A 24,234-nucleotide genomic window follows, 5' to 3' on the forward strand; every position below is an offset into this window, starting at 1 on the left:
AAAAAAAAAAAAAAAAAAAAAAGCAAAAAGCCAACTCAGGAGCATGGTGCACAGGGATATTTTGGCATCCTCTGGCTCCTTAAAGCTGCTTTGTTGGTTTTTTTTCCCATTGCACAAATCAGCCCCATATGGTGCAACAGCTAGGCTGGCACACCTTACCAGCAGCAGGAGCAAGAAGATGGTAGCAGAGCCCAAGGCAGCAGAGGTCTCGGAGTGCAGGGTGGCAAGAGCAACTGGGTCTGTAGTTGCAGTTTCCCAGGGCATGGCAAGAAGCCCCAGAGCCATGTGGGTCTGGGGCTGTTCAGCACTCTATAAGGCAGGGTGCAGGATGGCCAAAAGGGCAGAGATTGGAGGAGATAGGTGGGGGGAGTCCCTTACCTTACTGAGGCTCAGGGTTGGGAGGGATCAAGCCCAGAATGGCTTGGATTGGGGTGGATCTTTGGCTAATGACTGGTAAAGTTTGCTTAATGATGGCCACAGGGATTGCTGTGATAGTGGCCACTAAGCAATGTGGTCCTGTGGTATCTTGCTTTACGACTGCATTGCTTAGCAACTAAAATTCCAGGCTCAATTGTCATAAGTCAAGGACTACCTGTTAATGTAGGCTGTGACATTATTTCTTTCAGACTTTCTCTTTCTTGCCAAATATTACTGTTCTTTAGCTATTATTAAAATCTAATCTCCTCTTCCTCTCTCTGCTTACTTTTTATTCTCGCGCTGAATAAAATAGGTTAGACGGAGAATGATTAGTTCAAGATAGTCAAGGAAGTTTTATGAATGGGATTTAATGGGAGAGTGGCATAACTTCAGATACAAATATATACTGCACCTCTCTAGTTCTGGCTTAGAATCTCATGATTTTTAAATCTAAAAACATTCACTGTGTTTATCAGTTGGTGGTAGAATTCTTATTTTTTGTATTCACTTTTAAACATGCTTTTCTAAAATACATTACAGAGACAGAATCATTAAATGGATTTCCAAATGCCTCTCTCCGGGAAGAAAGCAAAGTATCCCCAGGAACAGACTATGGTTTGGAACAAGCAAAGCACTTACTATCTAGTAACACAGTGTCCAGCAGAGAACAAGAAGTGAACCCAGATTCTGACAATAGTTTAGAGGAATTATCTGGTCACTCATTAATGAGGTAAAATACTATCACCACACTCTTGACTTTAAATTGTATAACATAGTTTATAATTCAGGCAAAGTACTGTAGTAGTACAACAGCATATTACTCTTATATTGATATATTTAGGGAGTAGGAGCCAGTGTTCTTGGAACATTAGACATAATCTACATTTCCTTTCCTTATGTAAGTTTTCAAAATAGTCACGTAAGTTTAATACAGCTTCCACTGATATTCGTGAAAGCAGTGAGTGGCTTAAGGGGCCATGCTCTGAGTGTAGAATTTTGCATTTGGTCGATTGATCCGGATTTACCCCTTTGTAATCAAAAACATTTTTGCAGTTTACAACATCCATCAATACAAACGATAAAACATCCACTATAAAATCATAAAATAATAAAATAGATCTAACATACCCAATGCTTAAAAGATAATGTTAGATCATATATCAAAGACTTTTATGAAAATAATTCAGTTTTAATAGCTTACAGAAACGCACAAGATATGGCAAACTGAATTTCAAAGAGAATAAAGCTATCTCAAATATCCCAAAATTCTGAATTTTGAGTTAGTTTGATTTCTTTAGAATCATTACTGAAAATAAACCCTCATCCTAGCTTCTGTTGAGTGATATGACAGGCAAAACAATTGTCAATATCAAATGATAACTATCCCCTCCCTCTTTTATTTATATGCATAACATGCTAAGAGCAAAACTCATTTGCTAAAATTGGTCTAGTTGGGTCAGAAGCAAATTTAGGTTTAACAATCTATACTCAACAGTGAGCCATAATAAGTCCCTATTCTAATAAATGCATATTAATTGTACAGATGTTTATATTTGTAGTTTATTTTAGGTTTATTCTTTAAAGCCATATAATGTGAAAAGAGGTGTCTTTGCCCTTTCATTTGTTGAAATTCAACTAATGTATTTTCAAAGTTTTTATTCTTTTTAATATAAAACATATTGGTTGTAGAGCTGGAAACAATGGCCAAACGTAACACACCAAGGTAAAATATTTCAGGTTTTTATTGGTTCAAAAAGCCATACTTCACCGTTTTGCCCAAGATAGAAACATTTAGTTAACTGATTAAAATCAGTTTCAGAAATCAAGATGTCATAATTTTAAAATATTTTGGCTCATTTAAAATGAAAGAAACTATGGTTAATTTACTGATTTGCTTATGCTATAAAAAAGAAATCTAGCTTAGGTTATTATTATGGTCAGAATAGCATATAGAACAGAGGTCCCCAACCTTTTGGGCACCAGGGACTGGTTCTGTGGAGAGAGGTTTTTCCGTGGACTGGAGGGGGCGTGGTTTTGTGTGCTGCCTGTATCCTGTGGATGGGGCTTTCCTTGTTTGTGCGGACCAGTTGCTGGCATGCCGCGGCCTGGTACTGGTCTACGGACAGGAGGTTGGGGACCCTTGATGTAGAACATTGAGGAAAAATAGATAAATACACAGCATGAACAAGGAATTTAGACATTCTCTTGCCTTGCGTTTATTTGAAATACATTTTCTCATTCTGTCTAGTGTATGAAAATATACCCAACTGATGAAAAAGCACAAATTTAGTTTGTAATTTTTATATCAGTAGTTCTTCTCTAAATGGTAAATACTTTTAAATTATAATTTTAAACTGCTGCTTTATGTTTTTGAGTGCAAATACTTTTTCTAAATACTTTTTGTTTGTTTAGTCTCCCAGATAAAGTTAGATCACCAAGAACGATAAGCTCTGCTCAGTCTCCAAATATACAGAAAAAAATGGATCCTGTAGGAAATACAGCAGAAAAACATAGATCTTTAAATTGTCCCAGAAACATAGCTTCGGGATCTATGCTAAATCCTGCCTTCTCTGACTTAAATATTGGAAACAACAGGACTGGAACCAATATTCCGAACGGTGAGCTGGCAAAGAATGGAAAAATGTGTAGAATATGCTATATTTGATATAGTTTATATAGGGTGATTTGAGCATATACATATAGTTGTGTACTGATTTGTGTACTGATTTTACAGGTTCCATGCGCTTCTCACCTGCTGGTCTCCAGCATCGTATGTCTGCAGAACTTAACTACCTAAGCACTATTGAAGAGTCGGTACATCAAATCTCTGATATAGAACGTGTGCGAGGAATATCACTTGCACAGCAGGAAAGTGTTTCTCTGGCTCTAATATTAAAGGTAAGATTAATGAATTTGAAATTCCTTAAAATACTCAGCATGTATTTTCAGTTTTTTATCTCTTGGAAATTTCAGTTCTCAAACCTTTCACTCCATGTACAAAACATTTCTATTAATAATTGTAAAAGTAACCAAAAGTTGTTCTTTTTGCTTTTGTTGGTTTTGGCACCCACTGCAAAGTATCTAAGCAGAGGATTAGAAGACTTATAGTAAGGCTGGGAGAATTTTATTTCGGGAGTATCCAAGGTTGACATTGGAACTCTCTAAAGCAACAAAAAGTTTGGGATCTTTATTCCAGTAATTGTGTATTTTTGAAATTTCCTAAAAAAAGATATAGCTATAATTTTCAGAAATGCCTGGCATTCTACTTAAAACAATATGCTAATTATATTTTGTGTTTTATCCTTAAATACCAGGGGTCGTATACTGTGGTTTTTGTATTTTAATACTTGTACAACCATTCAGAGTTACTATTTTGAGATGGGCAGCTATATAAATCCAATTAATTACATAGGTTATTCCAGTGGTGGTGAACCTATGGCACGGGTGCCAGAGGCGGCATTCAGAGCCCTCTCTGTGGGCACACATGCCATCGCCCCAGTCCTAGGCCTTCAGCTGGGTTATATAAAACCTTTTCACTTTAGACCTCCGCCGCCGTGTGCCCCCCCCCAAAAAAGGTTCAATCAATCAATTTCAGCTTCTCTCAGGGAAAAAAAAAAGATCTTGCAATGTTGGAATTGATTGATTGAATTTTTTAGTCCCACCCAGTCTGCCGTTACCACCGCAGCCACGCCCACCCAATGGGCCACACCCACCTGGCACCCGACGATGCATAAGTGGGTTTTGGGTTGCAGTTTGGGCACTCAGTCTCTAAAAGGTTCGCCATCACTGGGTTATTCACTATGAAATTGGTACTAAAATGTATTAAAGTAGGAGCAGATGCTGAAGTATTAAAGCAAATTATTTTATAATTATTTCATTATATTTTATAATTATAATTAAATATCTGAAATATTAAAGCTACTTAATTAAAATCATTTAATTTTGGTAATGAGCCATTACTGTTTTTAAATGATGAAAAATTGTATGACCTTTTGCATAATTCTATAAAAAGGAAAAATGTAATAAACTGAATAAACAATAACTAAATTTTCACCTTTAGTCCCAGCAGCAGAGGCATGAGAGGGACTTGACCCTTCTAAAGCTCAAGGCAGAGCAAGAGTTGTTGGAAAATCAAAGGAATCTGGAAGAGGCAAAACAAAAAGCAGCTCAGGTAATGTAGCATTTTAAATAGCATGAAAAAAAACAACCCAGAGTAGAATCCTTTTCCGTAAGGAAATGGCTGACAATGGCAGTGGATGGTAATTTAAAATGATAGGCAGTATATTGGATATCTTGGAACATTGTGTTAGTGATGCATAGCATTAGTGATTAGCAAAAGCATTTCTTCACAAAGTGGTATATTTTGCCAGTATTTCTTTAAATTATTAGAACTTCCCCTGTTCAAGAATCAGGGTTTCAGCTTGATGATGTTTATTTCTTTTTGAACTACTTATCAGCTTAGAACCAACATACTTAAAGAACAGCTTCCTTCCATGTGAGAATTCATATTTTTCATTTATAAAACCGGGATTTAAAATTACATTTCTTATCAATAACATTGGAATAAGTTTTGTTATTAAGGTAAGAATCCCTCCCCTAAAGCAAAGAGGATGAATTTCATGTTCAGATTAAGGTCAAAGCACAGCTACACTTTTAGTGAAAGTAAATTGATTTCAAAAGCAAACTTGTGTCCCCATGTATAGGCCCATGCTGAATCATTACATCACTTGGCACATTCACATCAGGAGGCAGCTGAGACTCTACAGGAGACTACATCTAAGATTGCAACTCATCAGCTGGAGACAGCCATGTTGACTGCAGATGCTGCTCGTCAGATACGTGAAGTGAGTTATTGTCTGCGGATCTTTATACCTTAACCCACGGGTGTCAAACTCACCTCATCACGTGACGTGTTGCGGCGTATTGCAACTTTTTTTTGCATTGCCAGAGCTGGGGTAGGGTCGGCCTCCGCATGATGCTACTGGCCCGCGGGCCAGCAGTTTGACACCCCTACCTTAACCCATAAGAAGATAATTTATGCATTTGAAACCTGTATTTTGCTATGCTTTTTATTAGATGACAGAACTTGCACGTTTCCAGATCTCTGATGCAGTTGGTAATACTGCAGCTCCAGTTGCTACATTATTTGACCAAGAACAGAAGCACAATTCAGCATTCATAAAGCAATTAAAGCTTCGCAATATGAACAGGTATTTTATAAAGAAATTTAATTTGGGGCTAATATTTTAATGAAGGTACTTCAATAAGGAAAATTCATCAAAGCATCTGTAAATAGTAGATTTCCTTGCAAATTCCATTGACTGACTTATTATAGGCCTGGAGGAAGAGCTCAGTCATAGAAAATTGCCACTTCACTATGTAATTTTATTTTCATAAATTTGCCTCGAGTGTGTAGGGAAGGGATAACTACGGATGAAGCTTTGTCAATATGTACATGGTACTAAAGCAGTTTGATTTATAGGGACATACTTGCCTCTACCCCCAGCCCCCCTTTTTTTTCAAATTGCTGGTTTTGAAAGAAAAAGTCTTTTAGTTTTTCCAACCAATTTGGATCCAGTTTCATAGGCTCTCTGGCATGAAACTTCCTTCTCCCACCAAGTATCCCATCTGTTGTGAGAAAGAAGCAGTACAGAACAATGTGCTTAGAGTTTTGCTAGTTCAAATATCCTCTCTTGTTCGCCTATACTTGTTAGAGGAACAATAAAAGCTGATTCTTGTACAAATTGGACAGTAACTTTTATTTAACTTTAAAACATTGCATTTGTATTCAATTATTTGTCAGTCAGTTGCAAACACTGCTGTGATTTTTAACATAATTCAATTCTTTAATAGAAAAGCAGATTCAGTCACTACCCCACCAGGTAAAGAGGAGACAAATGACTCAAAACATCATGATTTGCATGCATTTGATAGCTATTCAGAATCATCAAGATCAAAGGCACATTATCAGAGGTGAGACACAAAATTTCTGAATTTTCAGGCATGAAGTATCAGGAGCAAATGGAAATTATGCAAAAGCAAAACTATGTGCTTGAGGAACTTTGTTTCTCAATGGACTTTACAGTTCTTCTTAAAATAGTTTGAGCCACCAGTGTGAACATATTCTATCAGCTGTATATGATAGCCTTTATAGCTAGCTCTCCAGGACTGAAAACATTTGCCATCACTAGGTTATTGAAGACCTTGATTCCGCTTCTTGTAAAAATTTTGGGACCCTGAATTTTAAAAGATTTAATTTTAATGTTATACTCTGTGATGTGAAAGTGAATTCCTAGGAGGGAAAAAGTGTAAAGAGTACACAATGCAAGCACATATTTTAGAGTCCATTATTTTATCATATTTGTATAGCTGCCAATCTCACAAGAAAATTATGTGAGGCAGTATATAACACTGAATTAGAAATCAATAAGTACATACAGTATAAAACAATCACAATTTAAAAATACTATACTAAAAATACAAAACAGGCGAGGATGATATTAACCACAGTAAGGGAGCCATCACAAAATCTCCACCGTCCCCTGGAACCTGCAGGCCTGATAACATAGTGAAGGACTTGCAAAATGTTGAAAAGGATGTAGCTGATGTCATTTCCAGAGGGAATAGATTCCATAATGGGCGAGAAGATCTTTTTTCTTGGGACCTGCCAAATATAATTCCGTAGCAGTTGGGATCATAGCATGCCTTCTCTGCAGATCCTATGGGATGGGCAGATAATAATTGTGGAGAGATGTCCCCTCACATAACCTGGTCCCATGCCATGAAGAATTTTAAAGGTAAAAAACAGTACCTTGAATTGGAGCCAGAAGCAAACTGGCAACCAGTACAGCTTGTGGAGCACAGGTGTAATGCATTCCACTCTAGGGGCACACACACAATTGCCCATGCTGCTGCATTCTCCACCAGTTGAAGTTTCTAGATATTTTTCAAGGACAGACCCATATAGAATAAATTGCAGAAGCCCAAAGCAGAGGTGACTAGCGCATGAGGGACTGTGAGTAGAGCCCATAGATCCAGGAACGGGTACAACTGGCACACAACACGAAGCCACACAAATTCATTTTGTGCATTACATCCGTATTAATTCAGGACTCCTGTATGTCTTTTTATAATGCAGTAGTAGCAGCAGTCGGCAGGAAAGTCCATCTTCAAAGGAAGCCAAGAAACTTTCTCATCATGAAAAACCAAGCAGCTCCATTGAGGAGGAAGCTCCTACAGCAATGAATGATTCATTGCAGAATAACAGTATCCCATCCGTTCCTGATGAGAGAGGTTAGTTTTCAGATCAGTATTTAATTAAAACAATGCTCATTCAGTTTTTGTTTCATAATTATCTGTGTTCTTTCCGTTGCTGTGCCAATGGTTTTGCTGATGGGTTACATGGTAATAATATAAAAATAATTCCCTACCAATACTCACAGTTCTGCTTTCTTTATGTTTGTTTTTGAGTAACCATCTGTTGGGCTCTGGGGAACTTGCAGTCTGACAGTATCCACTGCCAGATTGTCCCTGCCTTGCTGTTGCTTTCGTCCTCTTTATTCTTGGAACTACTGGCTGGATAACTGTTCCTCTTCTTGGTGTGCTAGTTATCATTTTTAAGGAAAAAAATGGTAAACTTAATCTCTACAAGCATGAATATTATGAAACAAATGTTCAGAATTATTTCGGTTGATTTCTCTGGTATTTCCAAGAAATGGAATTCTTGGAAATGAGGTGGGGTAGGGAAGGATGTACATTACAATCACTGTAGCCTTAGTTTTCAGTAGATTCCAGGAAGAGCTATTATTAGAGAATAGTAAAGTTTATTTCTTTATCCCAAGGTATACAAGCTGACAGAAGCCCAGGTTAGTTCGCAGCCTGATTCTTTTTTCTGCCATCCCTTCAAAGAAGAAAAAAGTATTTTGGAAATAGCTTTCCTAACATTGAATGTTCTGACTCCTTTGGGCAGGACATTTATATAATTTATGTACTAGAATTGAAGGAATCCTTTAGGAGAAAATGTTTCAAAACATAAATGTGTGTACACAATGTCTTTTTAAAAAGCTACAACTTTTTCTGGTCTGTTCAGCTGCTATGAAAGTTGTTCTAATATCTGCAAAGGCTTCTGTAGACACAAGCAATGTACGTGCAGAGTAGCTGCTAGAGAGCCAGGAAACATTTGCAGTAGCTTTGATGGTTCGAAAAGAGCTACTATGGGTAGTCCTTGCGTTACAACCACTTGTTCAGTGAGCATTCAAAGCTATGAGGGTGCTGAACAAGAGGGACTTAGAATTGGTTATTGGAGTTCCAGCCATGTCCCCACAATTGTGTTATCGCACTCTGGGTACCCGGGCTGGCGATTTGCGATTACAATGTTGCTGAAAGTTGTGGTCACGTGATCAACAAGCAAAGTCAGTGGGGAGGCCAGCAGAAAGGTTGCAAGTTGCTCCCAAAAGTTTTTGTCCCCACTTGATTTCCTGAGGTGCCCCACTGCAAAGTATGAGATCCCAAGGACCACCTCTCACTGACCTACCTGCCCATACTCAATAGCGCCCATTTATAGCCCCTGTGGCACCCACTGGCCAGTAGCACCCACCCACAGCACCCATTCACCTTCCAGCAGCTCTCACCCATCAGCTTGCTTGCCTAGGGCTCAGGACATATGAGGTCCTCTCTCAACAACTCAGGTGGTCTCTGGGTTACAACAACCTGGTCTGCTGGGATTGTTGTTGCTAAGCAATGAGGTTAAGTGATGTCACGCTTTACGACCCTTATCGCTTAGGGATGGAAAGTCTGATTCCAGTTAAGGTTGCAATCCAAAGACTACTTGTACATATATGCTCTTGCATCTTCCCGAAACATGTCTCTCAAAGGGTTTACACAGCTCTATTATGTAATAGTTATCCAAGGAGTCCATGTATATGTTTATTGTTTTCATAATAAGGTCAGGAATGTTGATAGTTAGGCCTATTTATATTTCTGTCCATTCAGTCAATATTTACTCATTCTATTTTTGCAACATAATCTTATTTTATAGTGTTTTCTGGTCTGTAATGAATTCCATATTTTTTCTCCTTCTTGTATTTGTATCTTTTCAGATTCTACCTCTATTGCCACAGAATATTCCCTAAAATTTGATGAGTCTATGACAGAAGATGAGATTGAAGAGCAATCATTTCGGTCTTTGTTGCCTTCTGAGAGCCACCGCCGGATCAATCTGAAGAAACGAAGTCACCAAGTTTATTCTGATGAGGAAGCTTCTCCTGAAAAGCCTACCCTGTCACCTATTAAGGCAAGATTTCAATAGGCTGTTGCTGTTCATTTTGTGGAGTCTCAGAATTTTTATTGGCCTGTTTTCCAATTTCCAATTGATTATGTGGGGAATTTTGTTAATGCATATGTTTTAGTTGTTTTAGCTGTTTTAAATTTGTTATAGATTATGCAGTATATGTGTAACTAACTGCTCTTAGAAGAACATTCATCATAATCAGCAGAAATAAAGATGTTGCTCACTGAAGGTGACCTTATCTGACAGTCTTTGCACTAATTTGACTGTTGGGTGGTGAATATCTGCAGAGGTTCATCATTATGTTGACTGCTAAAAATTCAACATTTTGCACAAGTTGTGGTTTTCTTCCCATAAGTCTTATCATGGAGAATAAAAAGAATAATCTCATTCGATGTAGTGTGAATAATTCAATAAATAATAGGCATAATTCATGAAAATAGTTTTAAAAATATGAATATCGGTGGGTGAGGTGAATTTATAGAGATCTCTGGAAGTGGTAATATCTGTATTAAAACCTGTTTTAGACGCATCATTTTGCCAGATATCATTTGCTGAATTAATAATTTTAGTAACATATTTTTTAAGGACAGAAGTACAAGAGGCCAGCTTCTGTGTGTGGCCTTCCTAGAAAGCATGTTTCAGATATTATTGTAAATATGCAACACATATTTACAATAATATTGTATTCTCCTCAGGGATTCTTCTCAGGTGCACTGGGAAGGATAATAGATGCTGGAATACCTTTGTACCTAGAAAAACATATATTTCCCTGTCCTCTTCTACCTTAGCTGTAACTCTGTTAATGCTCTTGTTGTCTGTTATTCTGTTGCTGCGTGTCTCAAGTTACTGATTTTCATATTCTCACATATAAATTTGTTAAATGAATAAATGAACATACTTTATACATAAAATGTCCACTGTAGAAAACAGTATTTCTATATAACAACAATGGAAATCTAATAATGATTAATGTAAAAGTACATCAATAGTTTGCAAACATTTTGCCCAGTAAAGAGAGTGTGAATTCTGGGGAAACTGTTTTTATTTTATTTTATTTTTTCATCAGGAGCTAAATCTGCCATTTTCAGGAGGACAAGACAGTTTTTCTAAATTTACAATGGAAATGGTACGGCAGTACATGAGAGAAGAAGAAATGCGAGCAGCTCACCAGTCCTCACTGCTCCGATTACGTGAAAAGGCACTTAAAGAGAAGACTAAGGCTGAACTAGCTTGGCTAGAACACCAGAAAAGGTAAAGCTGGAAACCACACAATGTATAACATAGCCAAGAGTTTTACCCATCCTAAGGATTTCAGACTTTTTTGATTTATGTTACGTTCTTATTGCGAATGTTTCATGAATATCATGAAAGAGATAGCAAGAAAAGGAGAGTTCTTTGCCATTTTAATATGATCGTAAAGTCTTTAATATAATTTTGTTTTGTTTGTATTCTCACCCAGCCACTCCATTTTTGTACTTATGACTTTACACATTACATCATAATGAGGTTATTTTCTCAAATGAAGCCTTTTTTTAAAAAAAGATTCAAATGCAGTTTTGCTTCTTTGATTTGTTATACTTTTCCTACAATTATATATAATATCATATATTTAATTATCTCACCCACTTCACATCTAAGGTTTTTAAATGACTAGCTTCCAAATTTCTTTATGCACTTGCTGACATTGAAATAAAACTCCTGTTTCATCAAGTGTAAAAAAAGAATAAAAAGCAATCCCTCCCCCCAAAGAAAAGAAAATGCCAAAGTGGAAGAAATTTAATTTTTCTGCTACTTATTTTTAGACATTTACGAGATAAAGGGGAAGATGATAAAATGCCACCTATCCGGAAAAAACAACGTGGCCTACTTCTTAAACTTCAGCAGGAGAAGGTAAACACTACTTTTACGTTTGATTGCTTTGAGCTGCCTCATATGTAGGGGTATCTGGCTGATCTTGGCTATTCTCAGAAGGTAAACAAGACTGGCCATTGTTAGAATTTGGACAGAGGATCTCCCAAGAATTCCAGGGATGTAGACTGGATTGGGTAGGAAACAAACAAACCCCCTCAAAGCACTTATTTTATCCTGTCAAGAAACTAGAATGTATGCTCTCACCAAAAGCTGGAGTAGTTTGAGCTAGTTCTGACTCAGTTAATTCTCAAACAGGTTGTTAATTGGCTATAGAAATATTCTGAAAATCATATTAAATATACAAATATTTAAAGTCATAATTAGCGCAACTATCAGTACAAATGACAGATTAATTAAGATTTACTGTAGATTTATTGGGGGAGGGGTTAATTAATGTTGATCCAAAATACTACCTTATCTTGCGTTTTATTTAGTGTATCCACATATATAACAATTATTGTCAAGAGGCTGGTTCTGGGATACTGGAGAAACTAGATCGTGTAATAGTTTGTACTAATGTCATATGTATTTATTTAAAGAAATATAAATTTTAATAGATTGTAGTATAATATTAATAATTCGAATTGACATTTATGTGAATACATAACATATTTTCTCAATTAAATTTACTGTGTAGGATGGTATACAGTACTAGCCATGTCTAAATAGGGCATTTATTGTAAAATAAATGGTGAGAAAATGTCAATTTTGACCTGTAAAGTGACAGTTTTGATATAGTACTTCAGCACATATTATTCTAAAAGTGAAGACTATGCACTGTGGCAACCCAAAATTAACAACTGTAAATTATTATATGCACAACCATGTGAAATCACAGCTGTCCATTGTTTAGCTGGTATTGACCTTCGTGTGCACTGAATTCTTCCCAAGAACCTAGGATATCATAATGTATCAGCGTAGAGTATGTGCAGATTCAACTAGTGTGGCCTTTTGTAACTGCAGATGGAAATGTTGTCAATGTATAGATTTTCTAAGTGACACTTAGCAACCATTGGGACCATCAGGTGGTTTTTGCCATAATCTTTCAACTTCAAGGTTCAGATTTGGATGCTTTGTGATCTTCTCCAGTTCTTTGTCTTCTGTTCTCTATCCCCTGGTATTGCCACATCAATTACCCATATTTTATTCTTTTCAACCACAGTTAAATTTGGTGTGTTATGCATCAAGACTTTATCAGTTTGTATTTGGAAATCCCACAATATTTTAACCTCCTCGTTTTCAACTGCTATTTCAACTATATATTCCAACCAGTTTTTCATTTTTACAGATGATCCAGTGAATCATTTTAGCGACTGTGTTATGTCTTTGTTTGTAATCAGTTTACGTGATCTTGCATATAAACTGAATATATGATCTACTCTTTTTTAACAGAATAACAGAGTTGGAAGAGACCTTGGAGGTCTTTTAGTCCAACCCCCTGCTCAGGCAGGAAACTCTATATCATTTCAGACAAATATTTTCTGCCTCTTTGAACGATTTGCACTTTGAATCATTTGATGGTTTTTCATTTGTGCCTTTGATTGCATTAGCTTATTCTTGAGCATCCAAAATCAAGAGTTCAATTTCATTTTTTAATGTTTCAGTTATAAGCCATTGCCAGGTTTTATCTTTATCCACTTTGCCCTCAAATCTTTGTAGAAATTGACCATATAATGCTTTCCCCTTCCAGCATTCGGTTTGTGTTTTTTATTACATTATTTCAACATTCACATTTTGTTTCCTGTCCATTCAGTAAGTTCTAATTTTTACTTGCATCAATCCTTGTTCTTGGCTGTGTTTTACTTAATCAGCCAATGCAAGATTTTCTTCTTTGACAGTTTATTTGACTTGAAGTGAACCTCTGCCTCCATTTCTATAAGGCAGGTATAATCTATCAATATCACTAGAGGGATGTCATGCATAGTGAATAGTCATGTATTTTTTCCTCAATCCAAACTGTTCAGATGAGCTTATATCCAATTAATAATTCCAACAGGTATCATATTGCAGGTATTGATGGCTTTGGTGGTGTTTCAACGATTCATATTTAGCAATTTTCTCACTCTTTGGATGTATTCTTTACTAATCACATTTTTAACTTATCCATACTTCACGTTATCCAACTTTAAAATGCCCAGATGCTTGTAGGCTGCTTATATTACTATTATTATGATTAGTTCCGTAGTCAGTCTGATGTTTAGATTGGCTTTGGCATTTTTACCCACTTACTGAGTCCTTTCCAATGACCTGAATTAAGCAGATTTTGTTCTTTGATGGTGTTAAAAGTATGGTCGCAGGATGTAAGCTATTCCCAGTAATATTGCCTTTTGCAATTGACTGATGGTAATTATATCAATGGTGTTCAAATGGTGCTCCAGATGTCCTGGGATTGCACCTAAGGCACTTATTGGTACTATCTTTGCTTTCTGTTGCCACAGTTCTTCTACTTCTATTTGCAGGTTTTATACTTTGTGATTTTCTCCAGTTCTTTTTCTTCTATTCTGCTGTCTCCAGGTACTCATTATCCACTATCCAGACTTTTTTTGTCTGTCTTATTGAAATTGTTAAGTCTGGGTGTTATGTGGCAGGTGCTTGTCTGTTTGAATTCTGAAATCCCAGAGTACTTTAGTTTCTTCATTTTCTATTACTTAGTCTATTTTGTGGTCCCACCAGTTCTTGCTTGTAGGCAAATTGTATTTCTTGCAGATATTTCAGTGCATCTTCCATTCTTTCTGCATCATGCTATTGTTTGTAGTCAGTCTCGGTGATCTTCTCGCAGTAGTTAATTAGCGCTGAAAAGCAGAAAGCCGAGCACAGGGGAGGCCTTGGGAAGCCCAGGGCAGGCAGGTTCAGCCCTGCACTAGGCCTTCAAGGGCCTCTCCCGCACATGAGGTACAGTGGAGAGTTCTTTAGGGATTGGAATAAACTTCTAATAAACTTTGGATAAAAGCAACAAGCAGAAAATTGTCAGTTGTGGCAGAGCATAGAATAAAAATGAAAAGCTAAGGTTATTTAAGAGGTAAGCTAATGAGGAAATAACAGTTCTTTTTTTTATATCCTATTTACCCATAAAGGCAGAAATTAAGCGCCTTCAGGAAGCTAGTAAGGCAGCTCGGAAAGAAAGGCAACTGATTCTTAAACAGCAGGAAGAAATTGAGCGGATACGCCAAACCACTATGAAATTGCAGGAAAAACTCAAATCTTCAGGAGAAAACAAGGTGATAAGTTACAATGCAACTAATCTGCTTATTTTATTTATCCAGTTGATATTGTCAAATGAAACAGCATTTCATTTGAAGAATAAAATTTGTGACATTCTTAAGATACAAAGAAGAAATGAACTTTAATGTTCTTAGTGTAGTAATTGTAGCTGCAATAATTTTAGATTTGGGGCTAACCTTAATGTTGGGTTATATTGTGTGTATAACTGATACAAGAAACATAACTCAGAAAGTGATATGACATTACCCTTCTCAATCCACATATGTATTTTGGTTACCAGCAAATTTTGGTTTAAAAAAAAGAAGCCATTGCGTCCTAGATCTAAGCAGTTAAAATAACTGGTTTTTTAAAAATAAAATATAAAATACAGGTGGCCACTCTTTCAGTGACTGTTCATATTTGCAATACTTCTGCAGGAGTAGTACTTATGACTGGTGTTTGACGTTTCAATTGTCACAGTGTCTCTGCCGTCACATGATTGCAATGAGCTGGCCCAGATTTCCGACCATTGCATGTACCTGTGCTCATATGATCATGACATTTCCTGCAGCTTCCCACTGGCAAAATTAGTGGGGAAACTGGCAGGAAGTCAGAGCTTGCAGTTATATGAGGTTCTCATTTAGTGATGCATATGGTCCTTAAACAATGATAAAAGAGACTTCCAGAACTGTTGTTGCTAAGCATGTGAGATTGTACTTTATTATCACATTGCCTGGCAATAGAAAACTTCAGTCCCAATTACTGTGGTTAAGTGAAGACTATCTATATAGAAGGTTTGAAAACTCAGACTTTGTTCCACGGAGTCTGGATTGAAAACATTTAATCTAGGGAACAAGAATAAAAAATCTCTGGTTTAATAATATTTATAAAAAAAAATACTGCAACATTTCCAGCTTTAATTACAAATTAGAAACCTATAAATAGGCAATTTTAGAGAGGCAAAACTCTTGCCCATTTCCTTCTAGCCTATTCTTTCTGTCCAGAAGGCTTGTAAATTCACAGAGAATTCTCTGTTCCCTGTCTTGATAACTCTCAACCTTTTTATTAGCATTAGGAATAACTCTTCTGCAGAAATCTGAAGAAAATTTTCATTGACTCATTTGAGCAAATCTAAAACCTAGTATTGTATTCATCTGACCTCTTAAGTGATTTCGTTTGTTTATTCGTTTTAGGAACACCGCAGTGAAGATGATAAAAAACAAACACATTCCTCAAGCCCTCAGCCAACTGATGCAGAGGCCTATAGCCCTTCCTCCATTTCCAGCTCTGACACAAGTAGTATCATGCAGAAATTAAAGAAAATGAGGAGACGTATGGATGAGAAGTAATTTGTATTTTGTTTTATTCCTAATAGAAATGGCTTCCAACAGTTATTGTGGAATTTCAGTTTAGTTTTGATGGTGGTTTGGTAGCTTGAATATATTAATAAATATTTATATATAGGACTGCCTTTCCATCGTGAATAGGCATGAAAAGCTAATGTTCCTGATACCTGACATAATGTTTAACTGGTAAATGAACCTGGGGCTTTCTGCATGCAAAGCATATGTTCTATCATTGCATCTATGTAGGAACCCCTTCTTGTAATTGGTACAGCAACTACAGACCAGAGTTTTATATACACAAGTATATATTACTTTAATGCAGAATGCTTGCTGTAATGTAGTGTTTGTATATAGCTTTTTACAAAGTTGGTTTTCAATCAAATATATTCTCGTGCCTGAAAATTTGACTTCATCAGGAGAAAAATGGATTCCTAGTGTAGAATATTGGAATTTGAAACCTATACGTATACTGAGCTAAATTTTCACAATTTTTTTTGGGGGGGGAAGTTGGGTTTTGTAATATTAAGCATCTCTGTAGTAAAAAAATGTGCAACTAATATTTCCTTCACAACAAAAGTAAGATGTACCATTATGTGAAATAGCTTCTAAATGTAGTAGTGAAAAATTCAGTCATAAAATGTTTTTATTTATTGCATGGCATTTCAGAATGCATATAGGACATTGGTATATATTCCTGGGTTTCAGTAGTAGAATTGGATCTTTGTCAATTTTTCACAGCCCTTCGAGAAACTGAAAATGTGAAAATTCTATGACTTTCGGAATATCTTAAGAGCCTGGGACTTCTAGTCACATTTTTTTAAGGAACTCAGTCTATAATAGAAGAAAAATAATATGGTGGTAAAAAGCAATCTCTTTCTCTAGTTTTTAAGATTATGGAGGAACAACAGTTACCCTCTGCTTTGTTAAAAGAAATGTATTACCAATATTTCAATTTAGTAAAGCTTTTGAACATGTATTTAGAGTGAGGATAGAAAGCAAGATGCAGATATAAATGCTGAATAATGCAGAATCAGGTAGGATATTATATTAGTTTGGGAAGAATATAAAAAAATTAGCATAGTTTTTTAAAAATATTAAATGGTGATGAATTGGATAATGATGCCTCCAATAAGATTCTGGCTAATACAGATTCTCGGGAGTATCATAATTGATCTTTGGATAACAAAGATAAAAAAGGCTATTGAATGGTTTGCATGTGAATAGGAGCATGCTCTGTCAAAGAATTAATCTCTCTTGATATTAGTTTTAATGTTATGTTTGTACATTCTTAACTATCTTTCACTAGTAGTGGCTTCTATGTTCTAAAAGCTTTCTCACCTATTTTTCCCCTTAATTTTCCCTTAAAATGACAGCCTATAAATTCTTAAGTTTACATAAATATTTGAGCCATTTTTAAACTAAGCGATCTTATGAGCTAAAACTGCTTTTGTTTGATTTTTGGAGCTTATTCATTTAGCTTACAATAGTTGAACATTGATATAAATACAGTTGAAATACAATAAATGCAGCACAACTTGAAACCTTGGAGTAATTAATTAAAATAGTGTAATAAGCTTTTTAAAATGCAATATTAAATGAGTAATTGGAATTGCCCTTAAATGTAGTTCTTTAAACAACTGGAGAATTATCTATAGCATTATACCATAATAAGGTAAAGTTGCTAGTGTAAGAAACGGGGAGCAATTGACAATGAATAAAGAATTTTAAGTAATGCTTATCTTCTGTTGCGTTTGAAAAATTCTACTTGTTGATGGATGATAACTGTTTGACACTTGAGCATCATTTAAAACTCTGCTAGACCTTTTCCTGCTCTTGCTTTCTGTCTGTTTCTTGCTATCGGCTTAAAACTCTTCCTCCTTATTTTGTAGACACTGCTCTCCTGTTCACTACTTCTTCTCTGTCTTTACGTCTCACCACTGGGCTTCTCTCAGTGTCTGTTTTCCCAACCTCCATCCCAAATTCCAGCTGTATATCTACAACCAATTGGTCAGGTAACTTTCTACCTTTTTCAGTGGTAGATTCTTTGATTGAGCATGCCTGTTCAATTTTAAATGATTAGGAGTTCTTTTAGAACTCTTTCTCCCCCTTTATAAAGACAGGCATTCCTGCATAGATAGCTGACAATTTCTAACCAGTTAACCAGAGCAACAAAGATGATAATGGGTTTGAAGGCTAAATCATACGATGAACAGCTAAGAGAACTAGGTATGTTTAGCCTAATGAAGAGAAAGCTCCAGGGAGACATGATAGCAGTCTTCTAATACTTGAAGTGTTATCACATGTGAGAGGGCATCAATTTATTCTCCATAGTACCTGAGGGCAGGACAAGAAGCAATGGGTGGATGCTTGTCAGAGTAAGGTTCAACCTGGAAATAAGGAGGAATTTCTTGACAGTAATAGCTTGCCTCCAGGAGTTGTGGGTGCTATGTCACTGGAGGTTTTCAAGAAAAGATTAGACAACCATTTGTCCAGAATATTATAAAGACTCCCCCTGTCCTGGGCAGAAGGTTGCACTTGAAAACCTTCAAAGTTTCTTCCAATCTAACAGTTTTGGAAAGGATTTGGAATTTAATTTGTCTTTTAGTGTCATATTTGTTAGGAAAATCTGTTCTGAATGCTTTAACTGTGTGCAGCACAAAATTATTCAACTGCATCTTTTATCTCTTTTAAATTAATTTTTTTTAAATTGGCTTTGTATGAGGCCATAACAGTAGAAATTCTTATTTCCAAGAAAAAATTCAAATCCGTATAGGTGAGCTCTTCAGAATATTTTTTGTTGTTGTTTTCAGTAATTTCATCTTCCCTGAAATAACTTGGGAGTGTTTTCATGAGTTCGTATGATGTAAGAAATAGAGAAGAGAATAGAGAGAAAATTGTTAGCTAATATGGAAGAAAAGGCTAGAATTACATAGATTTTGAACTTATTTCCTTTGTTCTTGATAGCTAATTGACCATTACTTCAGCAGTTTTTGAGACTCTATAACACACATCTCTGGCATTCAGGCTTTCTATTTTTAGTGAATATGGAGAATCTGAGGCACTGGTTTCATTTTTCTTTAAAAACTAGTGGTAAACTGCACCAACTACTGGAATGTTTTAAGCATTTTTCTATAAGTACTTGCAGAAATATGTCTTGTATTTGTAATGGAAATATATATTGTAGTGGCTAACCAGTAGTAAAAGTTTTTGGGTTTTATTTGTATTTGTATTTGGAAAGGAGAGGAAGGAAATTTGGGGCACTTCATAATAAATAAATGAAGAGAGTAAATATTGGGATCACCTCTCATTTGGGAATGATTACTATAGAATAATAAAATATAATTCTATATTTAATAAGCTGCTTTAGATCTTGAATCCTAAATGTGCCAAGATGAAGTGTCCATGTGCTAATAAATATCTTGTTGCTGCCTGCCCCAACTCTAAACAGACTTACTGCAATAAAAAATATTACAAAGAAAAGCATCTGACATTATGTACATTGTTGGAGAGGTTGTTTTATTTTTTGCAAGAATATTTCTGGTCCCATAGTAGACCCCATAAATTTGGTCAGTAACTTCAGCCTAATAGTTTATTTGTAGACAAATTCTTATATAGAAAAAAGAGTTCTAAATAGCCAAGAAAAGCATGCTTATATTCACCTTGTTACACATAACTAGACGAAGTCTTAAATCAATATCATCAGACAAAATTGGCAAAGAATTGTATCTCTTTGAAAAAAGAATGAAAAATGGTGATAATTATGTGAAAGTTCCTTTCTATCAGATCCCATGAAATTTCTTGCCCAGCAGACATGGAAAGCTAGTAGAAAGTTGTCACATATAAAACATACTTGTCTCTGTCTTGTTTATGTTATCTGTGTACTTGAAGCTTTAGAGTTTGAAATATTGGCTTCCAGTTATCTGACCACACTGAAGCATCCAAATCTAGCCAGCAAAATAGCAGAAGTGTACACTTACATTTGGTAGTATAATTTGACACTAAATTGTATCCTCAATTGTCTGTTTGTTGTCTTTCACTGGTTGTAAGTTATGTGAGTTTTTAAAAAGCATTGGAGATGAGGTTGATTTCAGATTGTGCTATGGTTCATTAAAATATTTCAGTATTTATTAGTCTCAAACCAGTCCCTTGAATTATGAAAGTCCTGATGGAGAGCTTAGACTCTGCAGAAATTTTAACTACATATAAAATGCTCTGTTATTCAGTCTCAGAAATCACTTTCAACTTAACATCATCATTGCATGAGCAAACCTTTCTGTTTTAGGCAGAAACCCTAGTGTTTAGAATCAGGATGTGAATAGTGTTTTACACATAGCTCTCAAATTACAACCAGTCGCTTAGCAAATGGACCACGCAGAAGGTATTTAGGATCTGGTTCCAAAGTCTCAACAGCCCCATACCACAGCCACATGAATACATTTCAGGCAGTCCGCAACCAGCCTGTAATTTCGGCTGTTTGTAGCATCCTATAGTCATGTGACCGTGATTTGCGATATTTTTGCTAAACTTGGCATTTACTTCCAGTTTTTGTCAAAAACACTCCATAGCAAACAATGGGTTTTCTTAATGAGCACAGCATTCACTTTACAACTGAAGAAGGATATAAAATGAATCCAGTCATATGATGATCTGTTTTACAACTTATGACCATAATGAGTAGCTTGTTAGGTATACTAAATAAGGTAGCAGATAGTGACTTTAACAGGGAGCGCCTCTGTTAGGGAGCATAAGGCCTAGTACACTCGACTATATCTTAATCTCATATAACCTTATTATACTGGTAGTTTCATTTAAAGTTGGATATAGATGGATAGTGACTATTCATCACTTTTACTTCATAAGGGTCTTAGCCCCCAACTGACTTCTTTGGACAGTCCTTTGAAGGTTAAGGATAATGATGTAGGATTAGGTGATCCAGAAAGTTTGGTAGAAAATCTCAGTATTCATTAGTTTACACATATGTATTTAAATTCACTTAATTCTCCTTTTGCAATCTCTGTTTGTTACCGTTATCAGAGACCATAGCATTCCATAATGTGACTTTCTCTGATGGCAAGTTATAAGATACTATTTCAAATTAATTAAAATACCAAAGGGAGATACTTTGGGATTTTTTTCACTTGACTCTTAAAGATTCAGACTATTTATTTATTATAAATTTGTTATATTCATTTGTAATATATTAACTTACTATTTTTTGCCAGTAGTTTTTGATTATATTTATATTGTCATTAATTTGCATTTTTAATACCTTGTTCATAATTTACTATTTTAGAATAATTAGTTTATTGCTTAAGTCATATGGAACAGTGGAAGGCATTGCTGTAGGTGGATGAAAATCAGTTCAGTACAGCTTAGGAGAAGGGAAACCACTATAATGGGTATAATGGAGATAGTATCTAGAAAGAGAGCCTGATGTGCAGTTTCTAATTTGCAGTTTTTAATAAGAAGTATGTGCTGATTTTTACAGTGGTTTAAAAAGCATTCAGTCTTGAGGATGAATAACTCTCCATTGCTAAATGATAACCCCTGAAGCTTTCTTTCTAAATTGACCTAGAACTGTTTTTCAGAATTCTGCTCTTCTTAATGCTGCTATCTAGTGGCGCTGCTTAAATGTTAGTCTAAATAGAAAAAAAACCTTTTTTTCTTGAAGGGAAAGGCAGTTTAAGAACTTTGTTTATAGTTATAGTGTGTGTGTGTTCAAAGTTGGGGTTTTTAACAAAAAAAATTCAGGCTCACATTCTTATTCACAGCACGAGTAAAATACGAGTAAATACTTTTACCGAATAGGATAACGGAAGTTCAAATATTTATATCTCAGGACAATAGTGAACAGTTTCCCCTGTTTCTTCATCAGGTTCTTGACCAAGCGAGAGCAAAAACTGATGCAGCGGCGTCAACATGCAGAGGAGCTGCTGCAGTGGAAGCAACGTTTAGATGCAGAAGAAGCAGAGATACGTCAGATAGAAAAACAAGCGCTAGCTGCTTGGGAAAAAGAGCTGCATAAAACCAAAGCAAATAAAAAAGGAGCAGGAGATCAGAAATCTGATCAAAAAGGTAGAAGCTATGACATTTACCTTGTTGGGGCTCTAATTAAAAGTTGGCAAACTTTTTCTTTAAAGGGCCAGATTCCCTTCCCCTACGTCTGCCTTCATGGGCAGATCAGCCATTGGAAAATAGCTTTCATGTATTCAGAACCCGATTATGTTCCAAAAGCTGTATTCAAACATACGTATTCCAAATTTTTGATTGGTTTTGGCTTAGTATTTGTGTCAAACAATTCTACTTAAAGGAGAGATAAATTTTCAATATTAAAAGGAAATGAATAATAGGTAAAATAATAACATAGAAATGTATTTCTCTAAACTTTTCAATATATTTTCCTACATGATCATGTGAAAAAGTAAGTACACCTGTTGTAAAGAGTTTTTCTTCTTTTGTAACAACTTCTCAACTGGTAGATGATCTTTTGGACAGTGGAATGATTGATGTCCAGTTGTTTGGAGATATTTTTAAATTCTTACCTAATCTCATGGGCTTCTGTAACCTCCTTTCTGAAGTCTTTTTGAAGGCCTCAGAGAGTTCTTTCAATCTAAACACAAGCTTCACCAAAATAACAGCAAATCAAACTAAATATCTGAGGTTTAAATAAGACAGATTCTTTCCAATTCTTATCTAACAATGTTCTAATTATTTGCACATCTCTAATTTAGGTATTTGAAATAATGATAAATGTAGGGGTATATCTATTTTTTCCAGATGTGAAATTTGCTTTTGTGTTTGTTTATACTATGGACTATAAATATAAACAGTGGATTACATTTGTTATATCCCCTTTATCAGTATTGTGGAAATTAAGATTAAATACTGTATGTTGGACTTCCGGTTTGCCATCGCAGCACACGGATGCTGGAAGACGAGCTCCGTCTTTCACGTCCGATTTCGTCCCGCTGGAGGACCCTGGAAAGGGTCAAAAGTTGCCCTGTAGAGGCGACGAGCAAGGAGGGGACCCCCACTTGATCACGGGAGGGCAGTGGGGAAAGACTGGCCATAGCAATATGGCTCATCACTAAGCTGCTGACATCCGAAGTCAAAATCACCACCAAGCACCTTTAAAGCAACGTGGATGAAATTGGGTGAGATCTGATCTTCTCTTTAAGAAAGACTTTAAGTATTTTTCCTGTAAAAGCTGCACAAAGTATTTTTCCCCCTGTGAGGAGAGAGGGAAGGGAATTTCTACTCCATCCTCTAAGAAAAGTGGCGACTAACTACCCAGGGGAAACAGAGCATCTATAAGAACAATTTTAATCTAATTGGATGTATATGCTTTTGAAACTTAGGGGCTAAAAGTGTTCCTATTCTTACTGGAGATGTTTGTTTTTATCTAAAAAAAGAAGACTTGAAAAACTATCATAAAAACTTTGGACTTAAAAAGCTTTAAATGGCAAAGTATGGTATTACAACTTGTTATTGCCTAAAAGAGACTTGGCTTGAAGCCCAGACTCCAGAAAAAACTTCTTTGACCTTGACAGCTACCACCTGTGAAAAACTCAGCTGCAAAGAAGGAAATTCTGGGCGGCATATCTGGCCTGTTTGAACTATGAATGTAAACTTTTACTGACTTTCAGAGCTATCTGTGGGGAATTGCTTTCCTATTTCCTTACATGAGAAGCATATGTTATTATACGAGATGATGGAATACCTTGGACTATAAACTCTTACTTCACAAACAATTTCTACTATAAAGACCACCTATAACACATGAAATAGATGTCCCATACCTAGCTTTAAAAAACAAAAAAAATTTTTTTAACGTTTGATTCTAAAGTCTTCAATTTAACATACTTTCAAGAGAATATGGATGAAGATCAGGAAAAAATCCTTTCCATGTTGAAATCAATACATGAAACCATTCTTTCAGCTTGTGACAAAATAAGATGCAATATAAAGGAACAAGATCCCAGCTGAAATATACAAACCCAGATGTTGACTACATCTGGAATGAGCTTCCCCCAGAGATCAGGGTGATCCCTGATCTCCCTTCCTTCCGCT

General features: G+C 35.9%; 1 protein-coding gene across 1 annotated transcript in view; it reads left to right on the forward strand.

Moving 5' to 3' along the window:
* Positions 1 to 24,234, forward strand: part of CEP350 (centrosomal protein 350) — a 95,241-nt gene that overhangs the window by 51,925 nt on the left and 19,082 nt on the right. Inside the window, exons 15-29 of the mRNA XM_015811269.1 lie at positions 958 to 1,147; positions 2,830 to 3,035; positions 3,152 to 3,315; positions 4,478 to 4,588; positions 5,121 to 5,261; positions 5,494 to 5,627; positions 6,271 to 6,390; positions 7,556 to 7,710; positions 9,516 to 9,709; positions 10,773 to 10,957; positions 11,509 to 11,596; positions 14,692 to 14,835; positions 16,012 to 16,163; positions 18,054 to 18,176; positions 22,040 to 22,239. Of these exons, the coding sequence (XP_015666755.1) occupies positions 958 to 1,147; positions 2,830 to 3,035; positions 3,152 to 3,315; positions 4,478 to 4,588; positions 5,121 to 5,261; positions 5,494 to 5,627; positions 6,271 to 6,390; positions 7,556 to 7,710; positions 9,516 to 9,709; positions 10,773 to 10,957; positions 11,509 to 11,596; positions 14,692 to 14,835; positions 16,012 to 16,163; positions 18,054 to 18,176; positions 22,040 to 22,239 (2,307 nt within the window). The remainder of the gene's footprint in view (positions 1 to 957; positions 1,148 to 2,829; positions 3,036 to 3,151; positions 3,316 to 4,477; positions 4,589 to 5,120; positions 5,262 to 5,493; positions 5,628 to 6,270; positions 6,391 to 7,555; positions 7,711 to 9,515; positions 9,710 to 10,772; positions 10,958 to 11,508; positions 11,597 to 14,691; positions 14,836 to 16,011; positions 16,164 to 18,053; positions 18,177 to 22,039; positions 22,240 to 24,234) is intronic.

Source organism: Protobothrops mucrosquamatus, unplaced genomic scaffold, assembly GCF_001527695.2.
Source record: "Protobothrops mucrosquamatus isolate PMUCROS unplaced genomic scaffold, P.Mucros_1.0 scaffold35, whole genome shotgun sequence".
Classification (NCBI taxonomy): Eukaryota; Metazoa; Chordata; class Lepidosauria; order Squamata; family Viperidae; genus Protobothrops; species Protobothrops mucrosquamatus.